Raw genomic sequence first — 18,267 nt, forward strand, 5'->3', positions numbered from 1 at the left:
TAACAACTCGCCTGCTAATCTGCTAGGTAAGGGCTCCTTGGGTGTGGCTCCGTGAAGGCATATTAAAAACACATCATCCACCGAACTAGTCAGTGCTGTGGTGACGCCTGGGTGCCGGAGCGTCACACCCTTGACGTGGTCTCTGGCATGCCAGTGGCTGAGGGGCTACGGTGGCTGTTGTCTGCTTCTGACCCTTGTAAATGCGCGTTCATGCTCTTCACTGGCTTGTTGGCGTCTTGCTGGGAAAGTGAGCGCCAGAGGATGCAAACTGATGTAGCCCAAGCCACACGTTAGCCCCAAAGAAATACAAAAGCAGAAAGCTGAGTTTTAGGAACAAATGGTTTGTTTTGCTATTATTGATGGGTGGCTGTATTTCCCTTTTTGCTTCGGTTACCAGGAAGCACACCGCTAAATTTGAAGCTTGATTCAGTCATGTATACCCCTTCTTATAAGTTTAATTTGTGTTCACTTATTCCATGGTGATAAGTGATGGCCTACTTTTGTTGATCTTTTTTTCTCCCTTGATTTCTTACTTCGATTTTGCTGTTATTTTATTGTATGTATTTATGCCAGCTATTTCAAGTCCTTTGTGGAATGAGGAAGCCAACAGATAAATATTTCTCTAAGCTTCATGTCTTATACCAACTAGAAATGCTTCTTGTTTATCATGTAAATTCCCTTGTGAATTCTGTGGTGATTAAACCCCTTGCATGTTAGAAGAGATTTAATAAAAGCTGGCTACAAACCATTGCAACATTTTTAGTGTTCAGGGACCTGCTCTGTCTGCTTCTCCTGTTCTCACTTGTCTATTCTGTGACAGCGAGGCAGTTTTCCTCAGCATCTCTGAAGGCCAACACCTGGTCTAGGTCATTTCTTCTCTTTGCAAACCAAACTCAGCATGGATATTTGGGGGGCTCTCCTTAAGGTAAGACCTCACCTTGAGGACTCAGAATCAGCTTTATTCCTTACATAGGTCAACCAAAAAAGAAAAAAGAAAACCCACCACAATTGAGTCATTTCTGACTCAGTGACCCTATAGGACTAGGTAGAATGGCCCCTGTGGGTTTCTGAGACTGGAACTCTTTCCAGGAGTAGAAAGCCTCATCTTTCTACAGAAGAGAGGCTGGAGGTTTCAAACTGCTGACCTTGTGGTTAGCAGCCCAACTTGTAGCCACTACGGCACCAGGGCTCCTACACAAATCAACAGTGGAGGTTCATTTAAGTATAGACCTCTGACAAAGTCAAAAGGGCAGCTGAGAAGGTCTGGACATTGTTAGAGCTCAGCTGATTCGCATCAACACACCAATATGAGGATAATTTCAAAGAATAATTGCCAACACACCAGGCTTCAACTCCAGGCACTGGTGTGCTCCATAGAGTATACCCACCACCACCAACTAGAATTTGATCCATAGTGACCTGACCCAGGCTTTCCAAGGCTGTAAATTCTTAGGGAAGCAGATAATCTCATCTTTGTCCCTCAGAGTGGCTAGTGGATTTGAACCTTTGAACTTGGTCCAATGCTTACACCAGGGCTCTTCAGTGAGTAGTATAAAAGAAAAAATCAGCCAGGCTGTCTCTACTGCACGGTCCAGCGCCACACTCAGTCGTTTTCCCTGCTTTCTTCTCAGGGGCCAAAAACAGAATCTGAATTCTTCCCTGAGCACGAGTCATTTGAAAGCCACCATCTGCATTTATATGTGAAAAGAAAATAAAGCAAGAAAGGACTATCCTACAGTTAGGAACCCAGACACAGCGAGGTGATGGCGAACAAATTCTGACACGCGCAGTGTTCCTGAGCCGGGCTTTCCTGTGGGCTCAGGCTCCCACTGTCTTTATGTGAGAAATGACCGTAAAAGCAAAGGAGGGGCCCTAACCTTACAAAGCTCCTCACCGCTGTCCGGGAGTCAATGGGCGGGTCACCCAGCCCAGGTTGTACAGCAGGGGCACTGGGTTGGCACTAAAAACAAATTAAGTGTGGTGTGTGTCTGTGTGTATTTCTAAAAGAGAAAATGCTTCATTCAGTAAGTATGAGTACAGTTTACATGGGACACCATTGCTGCTCCTGCGGAGAGAGGCGATGAAGAACTGGGACCGGATTATGTCTCAGGAATCGCAATGACCCTGGTAAGACTTGGAAGCGCAACTGAATTCAAAACCCTTGCTGAAAATTTAGCTTGGAATTTACCCCTCACGCTTTGGGCATTCAAAAACTGACCCTGATCTTACCATATTGTTGCCACAGGAAGCCAAAAATGCTCTAAGACTTTGGTTTGGGATTCTAAATAAGTAAATTGTTAGATGCAAACACCACTTTCATGGATTTACCTTTCATCATTTTGATTGCAAAATGCTGCCAAAATATTGTTGTCCGTCCCCCATCTCAGAGCCTTTCCCTACATAGCTGACCGGTTCTGCCAGCGTGGCACATGGGCGAAAACAACAGCGGGTTCTGGCCAGAGTCTACCCCCTGACGACTCAGTACGCTGACTGTTGGTCTGCTCTTCAAAAACCAGTCACCTATAAAGCAGCTACTCACTCCACAGCCACGGCCAAAGATCACACCATGCCTACATAGGCACCTTATTCGGCAGAAACCTCCCTTCTTTGTCTTAGACTTGAGGAGGTGAGGGACTCGACACTGCTGCCGAGAAGCAATGAAATAAACTGCCTTTTAAGGAGAAACCAGCGCAGGGTTAAAGCCAAGTTTTTCTTGAACAGATGATATTTCAGATGGCCACACTATTCCAGATGCATCAATTTCCTTGAAAATCCAATCCATATATGTGCATATGCTGTGCTGGCAGGAGGACTGACTGAAATGGCCAAAACCCAAGAGCTAATATTCTTTTGGCCAGAATAATGCAATTATTATTTTCCTAGCTATCAGTCTAAGCATACAGAGCCATCTGTTATGCAAAGCAAACATACACATCTCAATTACAGAAAATGCAGTTGCCTTGACAGAATTTGGATTCTACCACTAACCAGGGCTGTAAAATGTGTTTTGAGCTAGTATATAATGGGGTGCTTTGCAGGAGTTCCCTAATTAGCATTTACCTGCTTAAACTAATTATTCATCCTTCTTCTTTAGTGCTTTATTAAACTTTGTTGGCTACTATGCATAACACAGATGACGATGGGCACCGCAGAATGACAAACAGTGGTGCTTCCAGTTAATAACAACACGGTGGGGCAAACCAATTTCCAAACTGGAGAGTCTTGATACTAGGTCCCAAACAGATTAGGATGGGGCTTAAAGCCTATTACAGGCTATTACCAAACCAGAGATTTCAATGAGATACAAGAATACGAATATTTAGTTAACAATAGCTCAGTGTCTATCCTTTGGCTTCCCAAATCCACATTAAACAGAATTACTCTGCACGCTATAACCAATAGTTTGCATGTGTTTCAAGGAGGTCTAACCGGATCCTTGTCAGGATTCTCAACATTACAAAACCACATTTGGCAGCATTTCTCCTCTTCCCCCAATCCTCCCTCAAATGTCAAATACTTCTCTTCCCAACATCTTCCTTGATTTAGCCATCACCCAGCAAACTCATTAGCAGCCAAAAGGTTCTAGCCATGCTGGAGGGTTCCTAAGGTCCAGAAGCAGCAAGCCTAGGGTGGACCTCACACAGGAAAGGGCAGACTGCTCGTATCACATCCTTTAGCTCCAAGGGGCAACTGAATGAGAGGTAAATTATCCAATTTGACACACCAACACACACACACACACACACACACACACACACACGCATACAATCCCTCCCACTGAGCCTGCACTTCCCTTGTGCCAAACCATCAGATGTAAAGGGTCAAATTGAGCCCTTCACCTGTATGGGCACAAATACCCAGATGTACACTACTGTTATGGAGAAAAACTTCTTCCCTGATTAGCCGAATTGAGAACTTTCCTTCAGGGTATTTTAGCATTCGGCAGGTGCTGTCTCAGAATCCTCTGGAACTAATATTTTTGTGTTGAAGGAGACCAGGATATTGTTCCTTGCTCTACCCGCCACCACCATCATTTCCTCCCCTTCTCTTTTAACCACTGACAAACATGTGAGTAATGAAGCTGCACATCAAGAAAGGCTATCCGAATTTATGAAATTTTCTTTCAGCATTAGGAACCATCTGCAAAGGCAGTCAAATGCCCCTTTGCTGGGCCCCTCCCTGCAACACGTTTTAATGGTCTCCTTCAGCGTTTCTTGACTCCAAATGACTCCCTGTCACTGTGTCAGCTCCCAGGATAATGCAGGGGACTCCATAAACATCCGGTAATAGGACACAAGGGAAGCACTATTAGTGTGTCCCTCTCCTACCAGGCACAGAGGTTTCAAAGTTCAAAACAACGGAGGGAAGAAACTTCATTTGTTCTCAATAAATTAATCATGATCCTTGGGGGGCAAGAAGGGGGAAACGGAGTTTTTGAGCACAAGTTTATTCCTAACATTGAATACTGACACACGGCTTTCTCACTTACTGCATGCGAAGAGTCAGGCAGAGCCATTAAACACTAGATTTGGTAATTCATGCTAAACTGAGTGACACGCAGCGGAGAACGACAAGGCTGCAGCAGCCTCCACAATCGTTAGAGAGAAGCTAAATGGTTTCACTTACTTGGGAGAGGCCTAGGTAGATGGAGACTGTTTCGGAAATGTATAAAAATTTTCCTTCTTGATTTAGTGCAAATACAAATCCATCCAGGGACTGCAGAAAGGAAGAGTGGGGGGAGAAATGACATAATTAGGTCAATAAATATAGGCGAAGCAGATCTCATTAATAAGGTAGCTGTTAGAAAAGCAACACACAGTGAATGGGGGCCATTCTTTTCTTCCCGGGAAGGAGAGCCCTGGGATCTTTTCACCATGAAGTAGAGCCAAGCACAGGAGCTTCCTTTTCTTCAGGGATGGCTGGATGGCTTTGACGTTGTGATCGACACACATCACATTCATATGAGAGAGGACCGTGCTCAAGTTCTAAGACCACCTTTGCTTATGCACTTCTTTACTTTTGTTCTTGGAATGGTTGCGGAGATGAAATCCACAAGCTTGTTCCTTAAATAGCTGAGCCGAAATGGAAAGTCTAGTGATGTAAGAACCAAAAATGGCGGGGAGAGGGGGGGTTTCCTATCTGATTAACCAGTCAGATCACCACTTGAGCTCCGATGGACATCACGGACTTGCTCATTAATAAAGGATTGTGCCTTCCGTGCTTCCAGTGCTGTTGTGTTACAACCAGCAGGAAAAGTCAATACATCACGGGTGAGTGTTTATAGTCTGAAGCCTTATAAACCGTAATCCCTCTGTACAAAACTCCGTATTACAATTGTGTTGGCATAGATCTTGTTTCGATTACAATTCCTGAAATGGAAACAAGCAAACAAACAAAAGAGGATATCCCATCGTCCTAACTCTAGAACCCCGACTTCCCTTCCCAGAGGAAGGACTGCGTGCTCAGGGTGACAGACGGAGTCAACACTGAGGGCTTCAATGGCGGTACATAGCACTCAAATCGAGAGCGCCGTACTTTCAGATTCCTGCAATCCACGTGCATTCTATCCCCCATCATCCTTACATCTCTAGCTTCACTTTTTCGTTTTTGTTTTTAGTTTAAGCAAGGTAGGGGGTGAGAGCGCGGCGCACACGCTGAGGAAGAGAATTTTAAAAAGGAGTGCTGTTAACGCAGGCTATAGATCGGAAACGACAGGAAATCCACGCTGGGGGAAACATGTGGGAAGACTGGATTAATGACATCACTTTAAAAGTCTGTAACAGTAGAAGCTGCACGTGAAATGTAGTAGGAAACAGGCACCGCCCTAAGTCTCGGCAAGAACTTAATTGGCTCCTGCAGGTAAGAACTTCTCTGAGGAGCAGTCCGACATGTCCATGGCCAAGTGCTGGGCTGCGAAGTGACAGGTCAGCAGTGCGGCCTCGCTAGCCCTTCCGGGAGGGAAGATGGGCGATCTAATCCTAGATGGCTTTAGAGGTTAGCGACCCTGCGCAGCTGATCCCTTGTGCCCCACAGAGTTTATGTGGGTGGGAACAGACTGGACAGCCATGGGTTTGGGTTTGGGCTTACATAGGAATTACATGCATGCACCTGTACATATAAATATGTATGTGCTTGCGTTATATATATTTAAGTGTATGTATGAGAGTTGGGTTTCCATATTGGCTGACCCATGTTCACTGTGGGTGAAACGGTGGGTGACAGCTAGCCTCCTCCTCGGACACAGCGGGTCCCTAAGAACAATTCCGAAGTCTCACCGTAGTGTTCCACCAAAGGACAAATGAAATGGTACACAGATGGCATGGGAACGTTGCCCTACATTTATTAAGCGATCTATGCTGAGCACATTGTAGGTAAGCACATACAGGGTATGAACGGTGAAACATCAGGCAAAACCCAACCAGTTATATGTCTATGCTTCTATGAAGTCACTGTGGTTTTCTCCCGCAGTAGCTATCCAGGTTTATGATTTTAGCCCCATCGTTTCAAAGACCCCCTGAGCAGACCCTTCCGGCAGAGGACCAGGGTAGGCTACGGGCGGGTGAGACCGCGGGCCTGGCTCTGGGCAGGGGCAGCAGTGGTGGCGGCACAGGCTGCTCCTGCTGCTCCCATGGGAAGGAAGAGCGGCAGGTGGGGCGGGGCATCTTTTCCCTCCCCACGTGCTTCTTCCCACTTTGCTCCAGTTGCCCCCTGCACGTCCTCCTGCCTCTGCCAGCAGCACCTAGGGTGGCAGCAGGGGCAGCAGTGATGGAACAAACAGACACAGGGTCCCCTAAGGTTTTACTATTGTTTTCAAATCACACAACGTCCTACTTCACCGAATGTACTGTGCCAGAACGCCCCTTGGAAGTGAGGGGCCTGAGACTCCGTCTCATGTGCTTTGGCCATGTGATGAGGAGGGACCAGTCCCGGGAGAAGGGACCTCATGATGCTCGGTCAGTGAAGAAGCGGAAGGGCGTGGATGACATCAGTGGACTCAGCGGCAGCAGCATTGGGCCCGAACACAAGAGCAGTGGGGAGGATGGCACAGGACGGGCTGGCATTTTGTTCTGTCGCTCAGAGTCTTATGAGTCGGAAGCGGCTCAATGGTACCTAACAGCAGCAGCAACAATGGCATCATGGCCAGTAGGCAATGCAGACCTATACAAGAAGTGAGACAAGGACCCAATGAGCTCCCTGTCTTAACTGCTGGCTGTATGTGAGGAAATTGATGCTCAGAGAGCTTACACTACGTGCCTACAAGTAACTGAGTTAGTTTTGAATTCTCATCATGAGACTCAAACTAGCCTGCCTTCCATTAAAAACAGCTTCGTTCACTGACATGGGTAAATTAATAAAAAGATTAGCTTCCCGGCATTTCTGAAGTTCAAATGTTTATACTAAGAAGACAGCCTATGGCTTTAAAAAATCACTATTTGTGTTTGAATGGTTTGCTCAAATGACAGGATGCAGTCATTGGAAGGAGACAAAGGGGACAGTTAATGTGATAGCAGGAGGATTCACAAATCACTTCCTTAGGAAGCCACCACCTTTGTAATCTGTGCTCCAACCATTTGTGCCACAGGGTACAGAGCCCTGAGCTCTTTGGCTCTGACACACAGGCATGCCCTCTGGAGCCTTGCCAGACATAGCCGTACAAGCTTTGGATGTGGAACCTCACTTTGAAACAGTGCCAAGGAGGAAGAAAACTTTTCTTTCAAAAGTCTGGGAAGGATCTCCTTTCAACATGTCGTCACCTCAAAGAAGGTAGCTCCTAAGTGTGACTCAGGAGGTCCCTCCCTCTTTTGACTTTCCCTGTAGAGAAGTGATGCATTTAAATTATGGCATTGGTGAAGAATTTTGAATGTCCATGGACTCCCAATGAATGAACAAACCTATCTCAAAAAAGGACAGCCAGAATGCTCCTTAGAAGCAAGGATGCCAAAATTTCCACTCATGCACTCTGAGCCTATTATCAGGAGGGGCTATTTGGAGAAGGCGATCATATTTGTAAAATAGGGGGTCAGCAAAAAAATATTGACACACTGACCAACCATGACTACATAGATGGTGCAGGACCAGGCAGCATTTTGTTCTGTTGTGCACAGAGCTGCTATGTGTTAGAACTGACTCATGGTGCCTAAAATCACAACAATCCAACCTAAGAGCCACATGCCTGCATGCAACTACAGAGATTATTTAAGCCATCTTGCCAAACTTTTGACAACGTAGAAAGAAGTCACAGGAGATATATGGGGGCAAGTGACAATTGGAAGGTCATTTAGGGAGCTGAAATAAAGATTGTTGCAAGGTAATCCCCAAGAGTCCAAACCCCCATGTTATAGTGGAGGGCAATGAGGCACAAAGAGGCTAAGTGGGGAATTCATTCAAGGCCAAACGAAACGGACTTGCTCATGGGTGGGATGATGCTTTCTCCATGTTTGTCTGGTTGACAGTAAGCAACTGGTCACTCAAGACTTATTAAACCCCGTACACTTCCAAGTTCCCACGTCACAGGCTAGAGTAACTACTAGGAATTACTTTCTCCAGAAATTCTGCTTGTGGAGCGATTAGGCTATTTGCACCTTCAAATGCCACTTTGTTTCTCATATTGCCTAGAATATCTCTTGATATTTAGAAGATGAGAGTTAGACCGGATTATATATACACTGCCATTCCTGAATAGATGTGCTATTTTCCCATCTATACACATCCTTTACTTAGTCCCTGAGATAGTTAAAGTTTATTGTGACAACCTGGCCAATAAACACATGTGGGGTTAATTGAAGGGCAGAGAGATAAATGGCTTGGTGAGCCTCGCCTTTCTAGTTCTCAGGTCTCTTGCTTTGTGATGGTCGGACCAGGATGCAGCTACCTTAGCCAGTCCCCTGCTTCACCTGGCAAGGCTCACTTCCTGCAAGACATCCCTGAGGAGAAGCCACATGAATCTACCCTGATGCAGCCCTGGGTGCTGGAGCAGCCATGTGGAGACCCCTGCCAGCGCTGAGATGCTTACATGTTCACTGATTCGGCTTTCCTCCTGCAGTTGGCATCATTGTGTGTGTTTTGTGAGATGGAGGAGGACTTTGTGGATTGGTATCGGACATATGGGTTAATGTTGGACTTGTGGGCTTGGGCAGCACTGGGTTGGGATGTTTTCTTGATGTGCACTTACCCTTTATCTAAAACTCTCTCATATATGAGTTTCTGTGGATTTGCTTCTCTACTGTACCCAGACTAACACAGTCACTAAAGGGTAGTGGGCTCTTAACACCGAGTCCTCTCTCTTGTATTTACTGAAATACGGTAGGAAATTTGGGAACCAGAACAGGGAAAAGGCCTTATCCGGAGGCGAAACATCTGATATCATTAAGCAGCAGTGATCTAAGCACTGGCCAGTTTTGTTTGGCAAAACAGAGGCTGCAACACATGTTCCAATTTCCTGGTGAGATTAAAATGAGGCTATGTCTACATGACACAAAGACATTCAGTCAATTCAATTAAACCTATCAGCCAATTTGGTGGTGGGGGGTGTGGGAGTGGAATGTGGGGGTGGGGAGCACAAGTCAACTCAGCATTCTGTCAACACAGAGGTTAAAAACAGGAAAAAAATAAAACTGCTTTATTGACCCAATTTTTCACTTTTATGCTCATTACATCTAGCTATCTATAATCTGAGGAAACATATCTATAACTCGGGTCTGATCACCTTTCTAATGAGAAACAGGTATTGTGGATTAGCAAGGTCCCTTAGCCATTATCCTCCAACTTGAGGTCCTTCCTGTCTGCCGGTGTCCTGGTTCCTTGGTGGGCTGCCATGTGCATGGCTGGCAGTTGAGCACCACCAGCAGCAATCCTGGGAGAACGATGGGGTTAACTATTCCAGTGAACAGTTACCGGCTCGGAAACTCACAGGGCTCACGGTGAGCCCACGTGGACTCCAAGCTAGTGGGTTTCTGAGTGAGTAAACTTTGCTATGTGTTGGCTGCTTAGAAAATTTTTCAGAGTCACATCAACATTGGTTTAAATTTGGGAATCCTGACTTATAAAGGTGAGAGAAGGGAAGCAGTCAGTCAGTGAATCTCAGAGAACCAAATGTGATTAATCTTAAAAGTTTTGTGGATTTTTTTTTCATTTTTTTGAACTGAGAAAGCTATTATATACTGTGCTGTTTCAATCACTGCAGGCTACTTAAAAAATTTTTTTTTTAACTGCCCACTGTTTTTAACAGGCGCCAATTAAGATTCTGGGGTCAAAGGGTTAATTACATCTTCTTACCCGCTACGTCGAGTTTTCTGATTATTAACTAAGGTTGGATTAAGATGAAAAAGAACCTACACAAATGTTAATGCTAGTCCCTCCTCGAGAAGATTTATTATAAAGCCATGCTGAAATCTATCTGCTTTCCTCAAAGCAGATGGAGAACAAAATCTTAGAAGAAACGTGAAACAGACGTTTTAAAGGCATGTGAGTATCTGATTTATCAAGACAGTTTTCTTATTGCTGAAAACAGTTCTAAGCCATCCAGACAGGGCTGATCGGAGATTTCCTTTGTCACAGCCCAGTAAGTCTACGAGGTGCACATGCAAGGCATGACGCCTGGATAAAGAAGTCAGGAGCCCCGGCATCTCTGAATAATAATGCTGGTAATTATAATTTATATCCCCTGACATCAGTGTAACATAGAAAGTGCGAGGCACAGTTTCTTAGCCCCCAAAAGCTGAGTGCCTCTAACAGTATTTGTCGAATGATGAGGTTATTTCCTTGCGGGGTGTGCAACTAACTGCAGCAACGGGGTTGAACGTATACTAATGTTTAATGCATCGTGCTAAATGGATTCATATTTGCCAAAGGAGTTTTGTCTCAGTCTTTACAGCCCAATATTTGCGAGGAAAAGTTTATTATAAGGTACCCTTATAGGAACAATTCTCATGCATATAACGACTCTGAAATTCGTGTTTCTTCCACATTCCAAGGTAGGGGGTGATGGGGGAGAAGCATCCACACTCTTTGCCTATGACCTAACTCCAGTTAGAGTGAAGAATTACCAGTAGGCTAGATTATTTTAATGACAGATTATTTTAAACTAAGCCTTCACCATCTGTTCCACCCCCTAATTATGAATGCAAAAAGAACATATTTCCCAATTACATCAGTAAAAAAGTAAGATATACGTGATTTAACTGCATGCATGCGTTCCTTGTCCAATGCACTATGCATCTGTGATGTACATCTCATTTAGGCTCTGACTGGGGAGCAAACAGTCACCCCTGAGAGAGTATCGTCTCTGACACAACCACCCATCCTCCCAACCCGGAGTTTTCCCCAGCTAAGGCCTGCTGCTATTCTGATGAGGTCAGAATATGCATTTGAGCACAGTCCTTGTCGGGCATTGGAAATGAGTGTTCAATCCCTGCCGAAAATGCCTTGCTGCTCCGGAGGTGAGGCTGTATGAGAAGCCTGGTCCTGCCCCAGGAGCACTGGGTTACCAGGGGGAAAAAGACAGTCTGTCCTGGAGCCCCTCCCCTCCCCCCAGAAGAACTCGAGGGACAAAGATCAATGCCAAGAACCCTGGCCTGCAGAGTGGAAAACACCTCTAGGGAGAAGGCTCCTGTACTCACCTTTCCACTCTGTTTTGGCCAAAGATAAAAGAGTTGGAAAGAATAAAAAGATTCCTTAAATTCTTTAGCCTTCTGATACAGTGAAGAGTCTATTAACATGCCTTATTTGTCCTCTTATCGTGCCCAGGAGGTGATGCTGTATAAGTCACGCAGGCACACGCGGGCGGCCAGCAGCTCCCGATCCATCTGGGACTGTGCTCTTAGTGCACGCATGCATCTGTGTCAGAGGAAGAAGGAACGGCCCAAAGTTTGTCCTTGCGGTCTGAGTGTTTTCAACCAGCAAGTACAGTGCAGTAACAAAAGCTTTATTTTTAGAACTAGAAACTGAAGTTAAGTATATTTTCTCAAAGTGGGTGAAAAGCATACATCAAAGGTTCGACCTCTCATTTAACTCCCAGGGCTCTGTCAGTGTTCTCGCTCCCTGTTTCTTCCTTTGCCTCTCCAAAGACCCATCAGATAACACAAAGGAGAGCGTGGGTTTATAACATCAAGGACCACAAGTCAAATGCTTCCCTATCACCCCAAACTGAATTAGGCAGGCTCAATTCGACCACTTCCTTACTAACAACGAATAATTCAGAAAGGCAAACTGTGATCCCCTCAAAACATCTTTCTCCGAGTTCTCTAAACATATTATGCCAAACATCTTAGACGCAAACACAGTCCGGAGAGGCGCAGATGGCCTCCTCTGTTCTTGGAAGAGAGGCGCCAGAATAAAAGGGGACCGTGGAGCGAGTGAAATGCTGAAACATGGAAAGAACAAAGCCGCGGGCTTTCTGAGCAAGGAGATCAGGTTTTCTTTCTGCTCATTAAAATTCCATTTTATGGGAACTGCGTATCAAAGTGCTGACCTTTATTCTCTGGGATACTGGTTCAAGCCTTACATCCAGTCTTGAGGGATGTCGATTTCTTGATATGAACATCGAGCCAAATGGACAAGAGGCTCTACTATAAAGACAGCATGTGGCATTCGGTGGAATCACAAGAATCTCTGAGCCACCAGGGGTGGCGTGCAGCTACCACATTATCTGTGGCTTGCCCTTGGGGGACCAGATCATCCCTTGGGACATAAGTGATCGTGTGCTGCCCAGAACTGCCTTGGCCTTAAAAATAGGACTCCCCACTGCTTATTGGAAAGTGCACAAGTTTGCCGGGATGTTAAAAAGTCTCCCTTTTGCACATGTGGCATATTAACTTATTGAAACATAGCTTTCTCAGAATTCAGTGATCAACTCCTTATTGGGCATCTTTCCCTTTGAACTCAGTGTCTTCTTTCAAGTTAGAGGATGAATTCCCAACTTGGCAGGAGTGATACGAACAGTACTCATCGGCAAAGCCCTGAAATGTCACTACTAGTCTGTCATTCGTCACAGTGTTGGGGCTCATACAGGGCTCCAGGTGTCTTCTGACTGCCTGGACGGAATCGCACAAAGATGAGATTAGCAACTGTTCACTTGTCATCCTATGGATTAAAGATTACTTGAAAGTGAGCGAGGATCTTAATTATGCTTCAAAGGATGTCTTAAAAAATGCACAGGTCACTCGATAGCCACCATAAGGGAGGGAAGGGGGACTGGATCTAACATTTGCTCTACTCACTGCACAGACCAACGTGGGACTGTCACCCCATCTTAAAGGGAAACACGGGCTCGGAGAAGTACAGCACACTGTCCAGCATCACAACCCAGCATGTCTTAAGAGCTAAGGAAGAAGGATGTTCTCTGACTTTTCCTTCCTGTTGCTGAGACTGGCCCCTAGCACGTGATCTGTCCGAGTCTCCATCCCCCCACCCCCACCCCATCCCCCGTCTTCCTCTCCACACAGGGATTCCTCTGAACCCGTTGTTTGGAAGCATGCATTCTGAAAACAGCAGTTTTGTGTGCTTACTACACACTAGGACTATACCAGCTAGGGGTTCACACAGGTAACGGAAACAAGGCCGTGCATCAGAAAAATCAAATGTGAAATCAAAGACTTCGAAAACAACTGAAGAACCAAATTAATGTTACAAGAACAAAAGTCCCGGGCCAGAGAACTGGAATGCATACTGAGCCCCGGCTGATGTCATCCAGACCTGTTCCAGTCCCTGCAAGGGGCTGTCATTAGGAATAAAGAAGTATGAATTGTGGGAGTTTGTAATGCGCAGTCAAAACACCACTAGATCGCAAGGAAATCCTCAAGCTTTGTAAAAAGTGCCTGTGTTTTAAAGCAGGGCGGCAACCCCACGATCACTAGGCGATTACTAGTTGATGTACATTACTCGTAATGTAATTCAATCCTAGGGACAACTCCTAATCCTGCTGCATCTGCAACAAGCCAACTGACTCAAAAGCAGAACCTCACCTGCCAGCAGGTTGTCCGGTTGGTCAGCACCCTGACCTCACTTCCTGACCCGAAGTGTTTCATTCAGATTTAGGTGATCATCTGACTGTGGAGCCCTGGTGGTGTAGCGTTTACTCACCGGGCTGCTAACCACAAGGTCAGTGGTTCAGAACCACCAGCTGGTCTGAGAAAGAAGAACAAGGTTTTCTGCTCCTATAAAGAGTTAAAATCTCAGGAACCAATGGGGCATCTCTACTCTGTCCTACGGGGTCACTAGGGGTCAGGACGGACTCCATAGCAGTGAATGAGTTCTCTGATATTATCCAGGCCCCTTTATAGAGAGGTCAATGCGACCACAGGTTACTATGGACCAAGGGTTCTCAACCTTCTTAATGCCGCGACCCTTCAATACAGAGTTCCTTGTGTTGTGGTGACCCCCCACCTATAAAATTATTTTCGTTGCTACTTCATCACTGTAATTTTGTTACTATTATGAATAGTAATGTAAGTATCTGATAGGCAGGATGAATTTTCATTGTTACAAATTGAACATGATTAAAGCATAGTGATTAATCACAAAACAATATGCAATTACATATTGTGAAATATTTGTGTGTTTTCCTATGGTCTTAGGCGACTCGGGTGAAAGGATCCTTCGACCCTCAAAGGGGTTACAACCCACAGGTTGAGAACCACTGCATTGCTGTTTCTGTTTGAGTTGGTTATGGTATCACGTAACTGTTTGCTGGGCACTGGTTGACTTCAGAAACCACCACCACGCAGCCTCTTCAGAAGAAAATAGTCAATGCTTTGTATATGGTTTCCTTTAGGTAAGTAGTTTGTGTCAGGGGTAGTAACAATGATTAAAGAACCCTGGAATGAATTTAACACATTAAAAGACCATTCAGAGATCTCAGATATTAATCTGGTGCATCCCTATGAGTTTCATTTCTAGGAACATTTTATTTGTATCTCCAGGGAAAAGTCATAAAAAAATTTGTAGTGAGGGGAACTTGATTGTTACAAATGTAGGTTGAGAAACCCTGGTTAGGGATAATGCCTGGGCTATGCAAACCTTCCATTTTAATTTCAGGAAATCACTGTGACTAGCTTCTCTGATCTTTATTTTGTCTATCAGTCATATAATTAATATTTAATTTTTACTAGACCCGCATACAGCCATAAATATGATGGACTGATAAGCGAAAATAACATTTGGGTCCTAAAATCGACAATACTCTGGATTCGTTTTGATTTTTTTTTCCCCTCCAAGTAATTGCACCTCTTCGGGCTCCTCCATTTACAATATTGAAATCTCTATATTGGTTTTCTGTGCATTTCACATGCTCTGAGGCGACGGCGTTCCACTGCAGCCTTCGCCGCAGAAGTTAGCTTCCTACAAAGCAGAGATACACATTTCTGTGAAAATCAATTATGCTGGTGGAATAGGGAGCCCGGTCCTGAACGATCTGCGGGTAAACACCTCGGTTTGCTGCTTGCTTGGGCTCCGCTGCTTTGCTCACCTGTTTCATCGCGCAGTTGGCCACTCAGTCTGGGTATGAAGTACCAGCCCTCGCACCGAACAGGCTTTTGTTTTGTCCCACACGCCTAACTCCTCAGCACATGGGAAGTGAGAGCAAGGCATGGGTTCTCACTGTTTGCCACCCTTCTTGCACATTTCCCCGCGTACAGACCAAAGAACCCACCCATTTGCCATCCAACTGCTTCTGACGGCGGTGTGGTGGCCCCTCTGAGCTGGGAATGGTTTTCAATGGCTGTGCCCTGTTGCAGGCTGCCCACTGGGCTTTTGTTTCCATGCTGGGTGAATTCATACCACCAACCATGTACTCAGAGTTGCTGGTATTGGTCATTTTGTGGGACGAAGATGTTAGTGAGAAGAAAATCAAGTGCTGGTATGCCCCAGTCCCTTACGGAAATGGTTTTTTTCTTTTCATATGAAAAAAGAAAGAGAGAGAGATGATTACTTCCTGCCCCTTTTGATCCTACTTCAATTTCATTGTAGCAAATTCGCTGCCATGACTGAACAGTGCTTGGTTATTTTATTATTTGAATTTCCAGGATCAAAAGATGCAGGGACCAAAATCTCAGTGACATTCGTCGAGCTCCTGGGGTTGAAGTTGTCCAGGAAGAAGTTAACTGTGGAGCGTCACCAATGTAATGTCCCCCCTGAAGTGATGACCTTCAAGGTCAAAGCAGAGGTGGAAGACGGATTCGGAGCAGGCCGAAGGAAACCAAAACACTCCATCAGACTCTCCCCCATCGAGTCTGTTCTGACTCGTACACTCCTTAGAACAGCGTAGAGCTGCCTGGGGGAGTCTCTGGGACGGTGACTCCCAGCGCCCTCCTGTGGAGGGACCGGCCGTCTCCAACTGCTGGTTTTGAGGGTAGCAGCCCAAGGTATAACGACGATGCCACCAACACTCGTGGATTAGGCCAGCACCTCTCAACCTGTGGGTCACGACCCCTTTGGGGGTCAAAAGACCCTTTCACAGACCCTCTCACAGAGGTCGCCCGATTCATCACAGTACCAAAATGACAGTGAGGAAGGAGCAACGAAAATAATGTTATGGTTGGGGGGAAGTCACCACCACATGAGGAACTGTATTCAAGGGTCGCGGCATCAGGAAGGTCGAGGACCACTGGTTTAGGCAAAGGACCTCCCCAGGCTGTGCGAACTATTGGGTTTGCTCCCACATCTGTGTCTTCCTGACACACCATCTATCAGGCAGCACAATGATACATCCACCTCCTTGGAGTTATTAACTACTTGATTGGTATATATAACAATTACTGATTCTTTTGTTCCTTTAAAATAGGAGCTCAAATCTGTTACTGCAAACATTCAAAAGGTATAATTTTGTCAAAATCAAAGTTTTTACTAGAATGATGAAACATGGATGTCGAACTAGAAACTAGATTCAAGACATTAGATGCCACCAAATGATCATTTTTCCGGCAATGTTCTGTGCATTACATTTTGAGAGGTGTGAATGCTTTCTTATAAAACATACAAATATATCTCTGAGGGTGAAAACATATGATCTTACCATTCACAAACACAGGTGGATCATTTCTTGGCATTAACAATGCCACCAAATTTCCCTGGGCAGAAAGCAGGTATCAAAATGTCCCCCCAGATATAACCTCTGCTTTCCCTGCTCTCCTGGGGCAGCCCATGCCATCTAACTTTTCCCCTTCTTGGGCTACAGTTAGGGAAGTCAGAGACCTGTAAATGGACATCACAGACACTTGACAAAGAAAGGGAGATTTTACTGATCACTTCTCTCCAAACCACACACCGTGCTACCTGGCTGTGAAAGGTCTAACTTATCGTGCATTTTGTCTTGGCTTGTTTGGCACAGGTTTCCACCGAACACCATAGATCTACTTTAACTTTCGAAGCTCTGTCACCTGACACACCTGGGTGGTCACTAGATAAAGTGTTTTCAGTGACCTGGGCCACGTGGTTTCCCGCAGCTGTGTTCACCAGTCATCGCCCCATGAGGGACCAGCTCTAACAATCACCTAGGGGATGAATGATCTACTCCAATGCACTGATATGCCAACAGACATAATTCCAAAAGAAATTTGCAGTCTGTGATGCCGACAACTCATGCACTAGAAACACTGAGCCAACTATCTCAGGCCAATCCTAACCTGTATGATCCATGTACCTACTATTTTCACTTAAACAGCTAACGAAGTGTTAGAACACAAGCATTTGAAGTTATATTTAGTCAAAACGATTTATAGTGGCTTTGGCCGTATTTGCTAACCTGTAACCAGGAGCTGTTATTTCACACCTTGCCTTTCTCAACCTGCTATGTCAAAGGCAATCAAACATTGCCAGTGACCGTGGTACAGAGGGGTAAAACTGAGGAGTTCCAAGACTAATGTCACTTGGCTTTCAGTCTGGTTACTTCTCAAGGGTGAGCACATCAAGTAATGTCTATTTTCCTGACTAGTATGACATTTATCTTAGTTGTCTAGACTTACACTACAAGATAACCACTATCACAATTAAGAAAATTCCCCTTATGTGCCTATTACACAAGCTTGTAGATTAAAAAGATGCTAATGAATACATTTCTAATCATTTGTGAAGACGAAATCTCTATTACGGAGCCCTGGGGGCGTAGGCGTTATACACTGGGTTGCTAACCGCAAGGTCAGCAGTTCGAAACCACCAGCCACTTCTTGGGGGAGAAAGGTGGAGCTTTCTACTCCCATAAAGAGTTAGTCTTGGAAACAGAGTGGCTGTGAGTTGGCATGAACTCAACGGCAGTGCATTTGGTTAAAAAAAAAA

General features: G+C 45.2%; 1 protein-coding gene across 1 annotated transcript in view; it reads right to left on the reverse strand.

The window, feature by feature from the left end:
* The window catches only part of NPAS3 (neuronal PAS domain protein 3), a 984,386-nt gene that overhangs the window by 254,572 nt on the left and 711,547 nt on the right, over positions 1-18,267 (reverse strand). Inside the window, exon 5 of the mRNA XM_045287648.1 lies at positions 4,627-4,716. Coding sequence (XP_045143583.1) covers positions 4,627-4,716 — 90 coding nt within the window. The remainder of the gene's footprint in view (positions 1-4,626; positions 4,717-18,267) is intronic.

Source organism: Echinops telfairi, unplaced genomic scaffold (genome assembly GCF_000313985.2).
Source record: "Echinops telfairi isolate 266 unplaced genomic scaffold, ASM31398v2 ScPeMD7_18;HRSCAF=68, whole genome shotgun sequence".
In the NCBI taxonomy this organism is placed as follows: domain Eukaryota; kingdom Metazoa; phylum Chordata; class Mammalia; order Afrosoricida; family Tenrecidae; genus Echinops; species Echinops telfairi.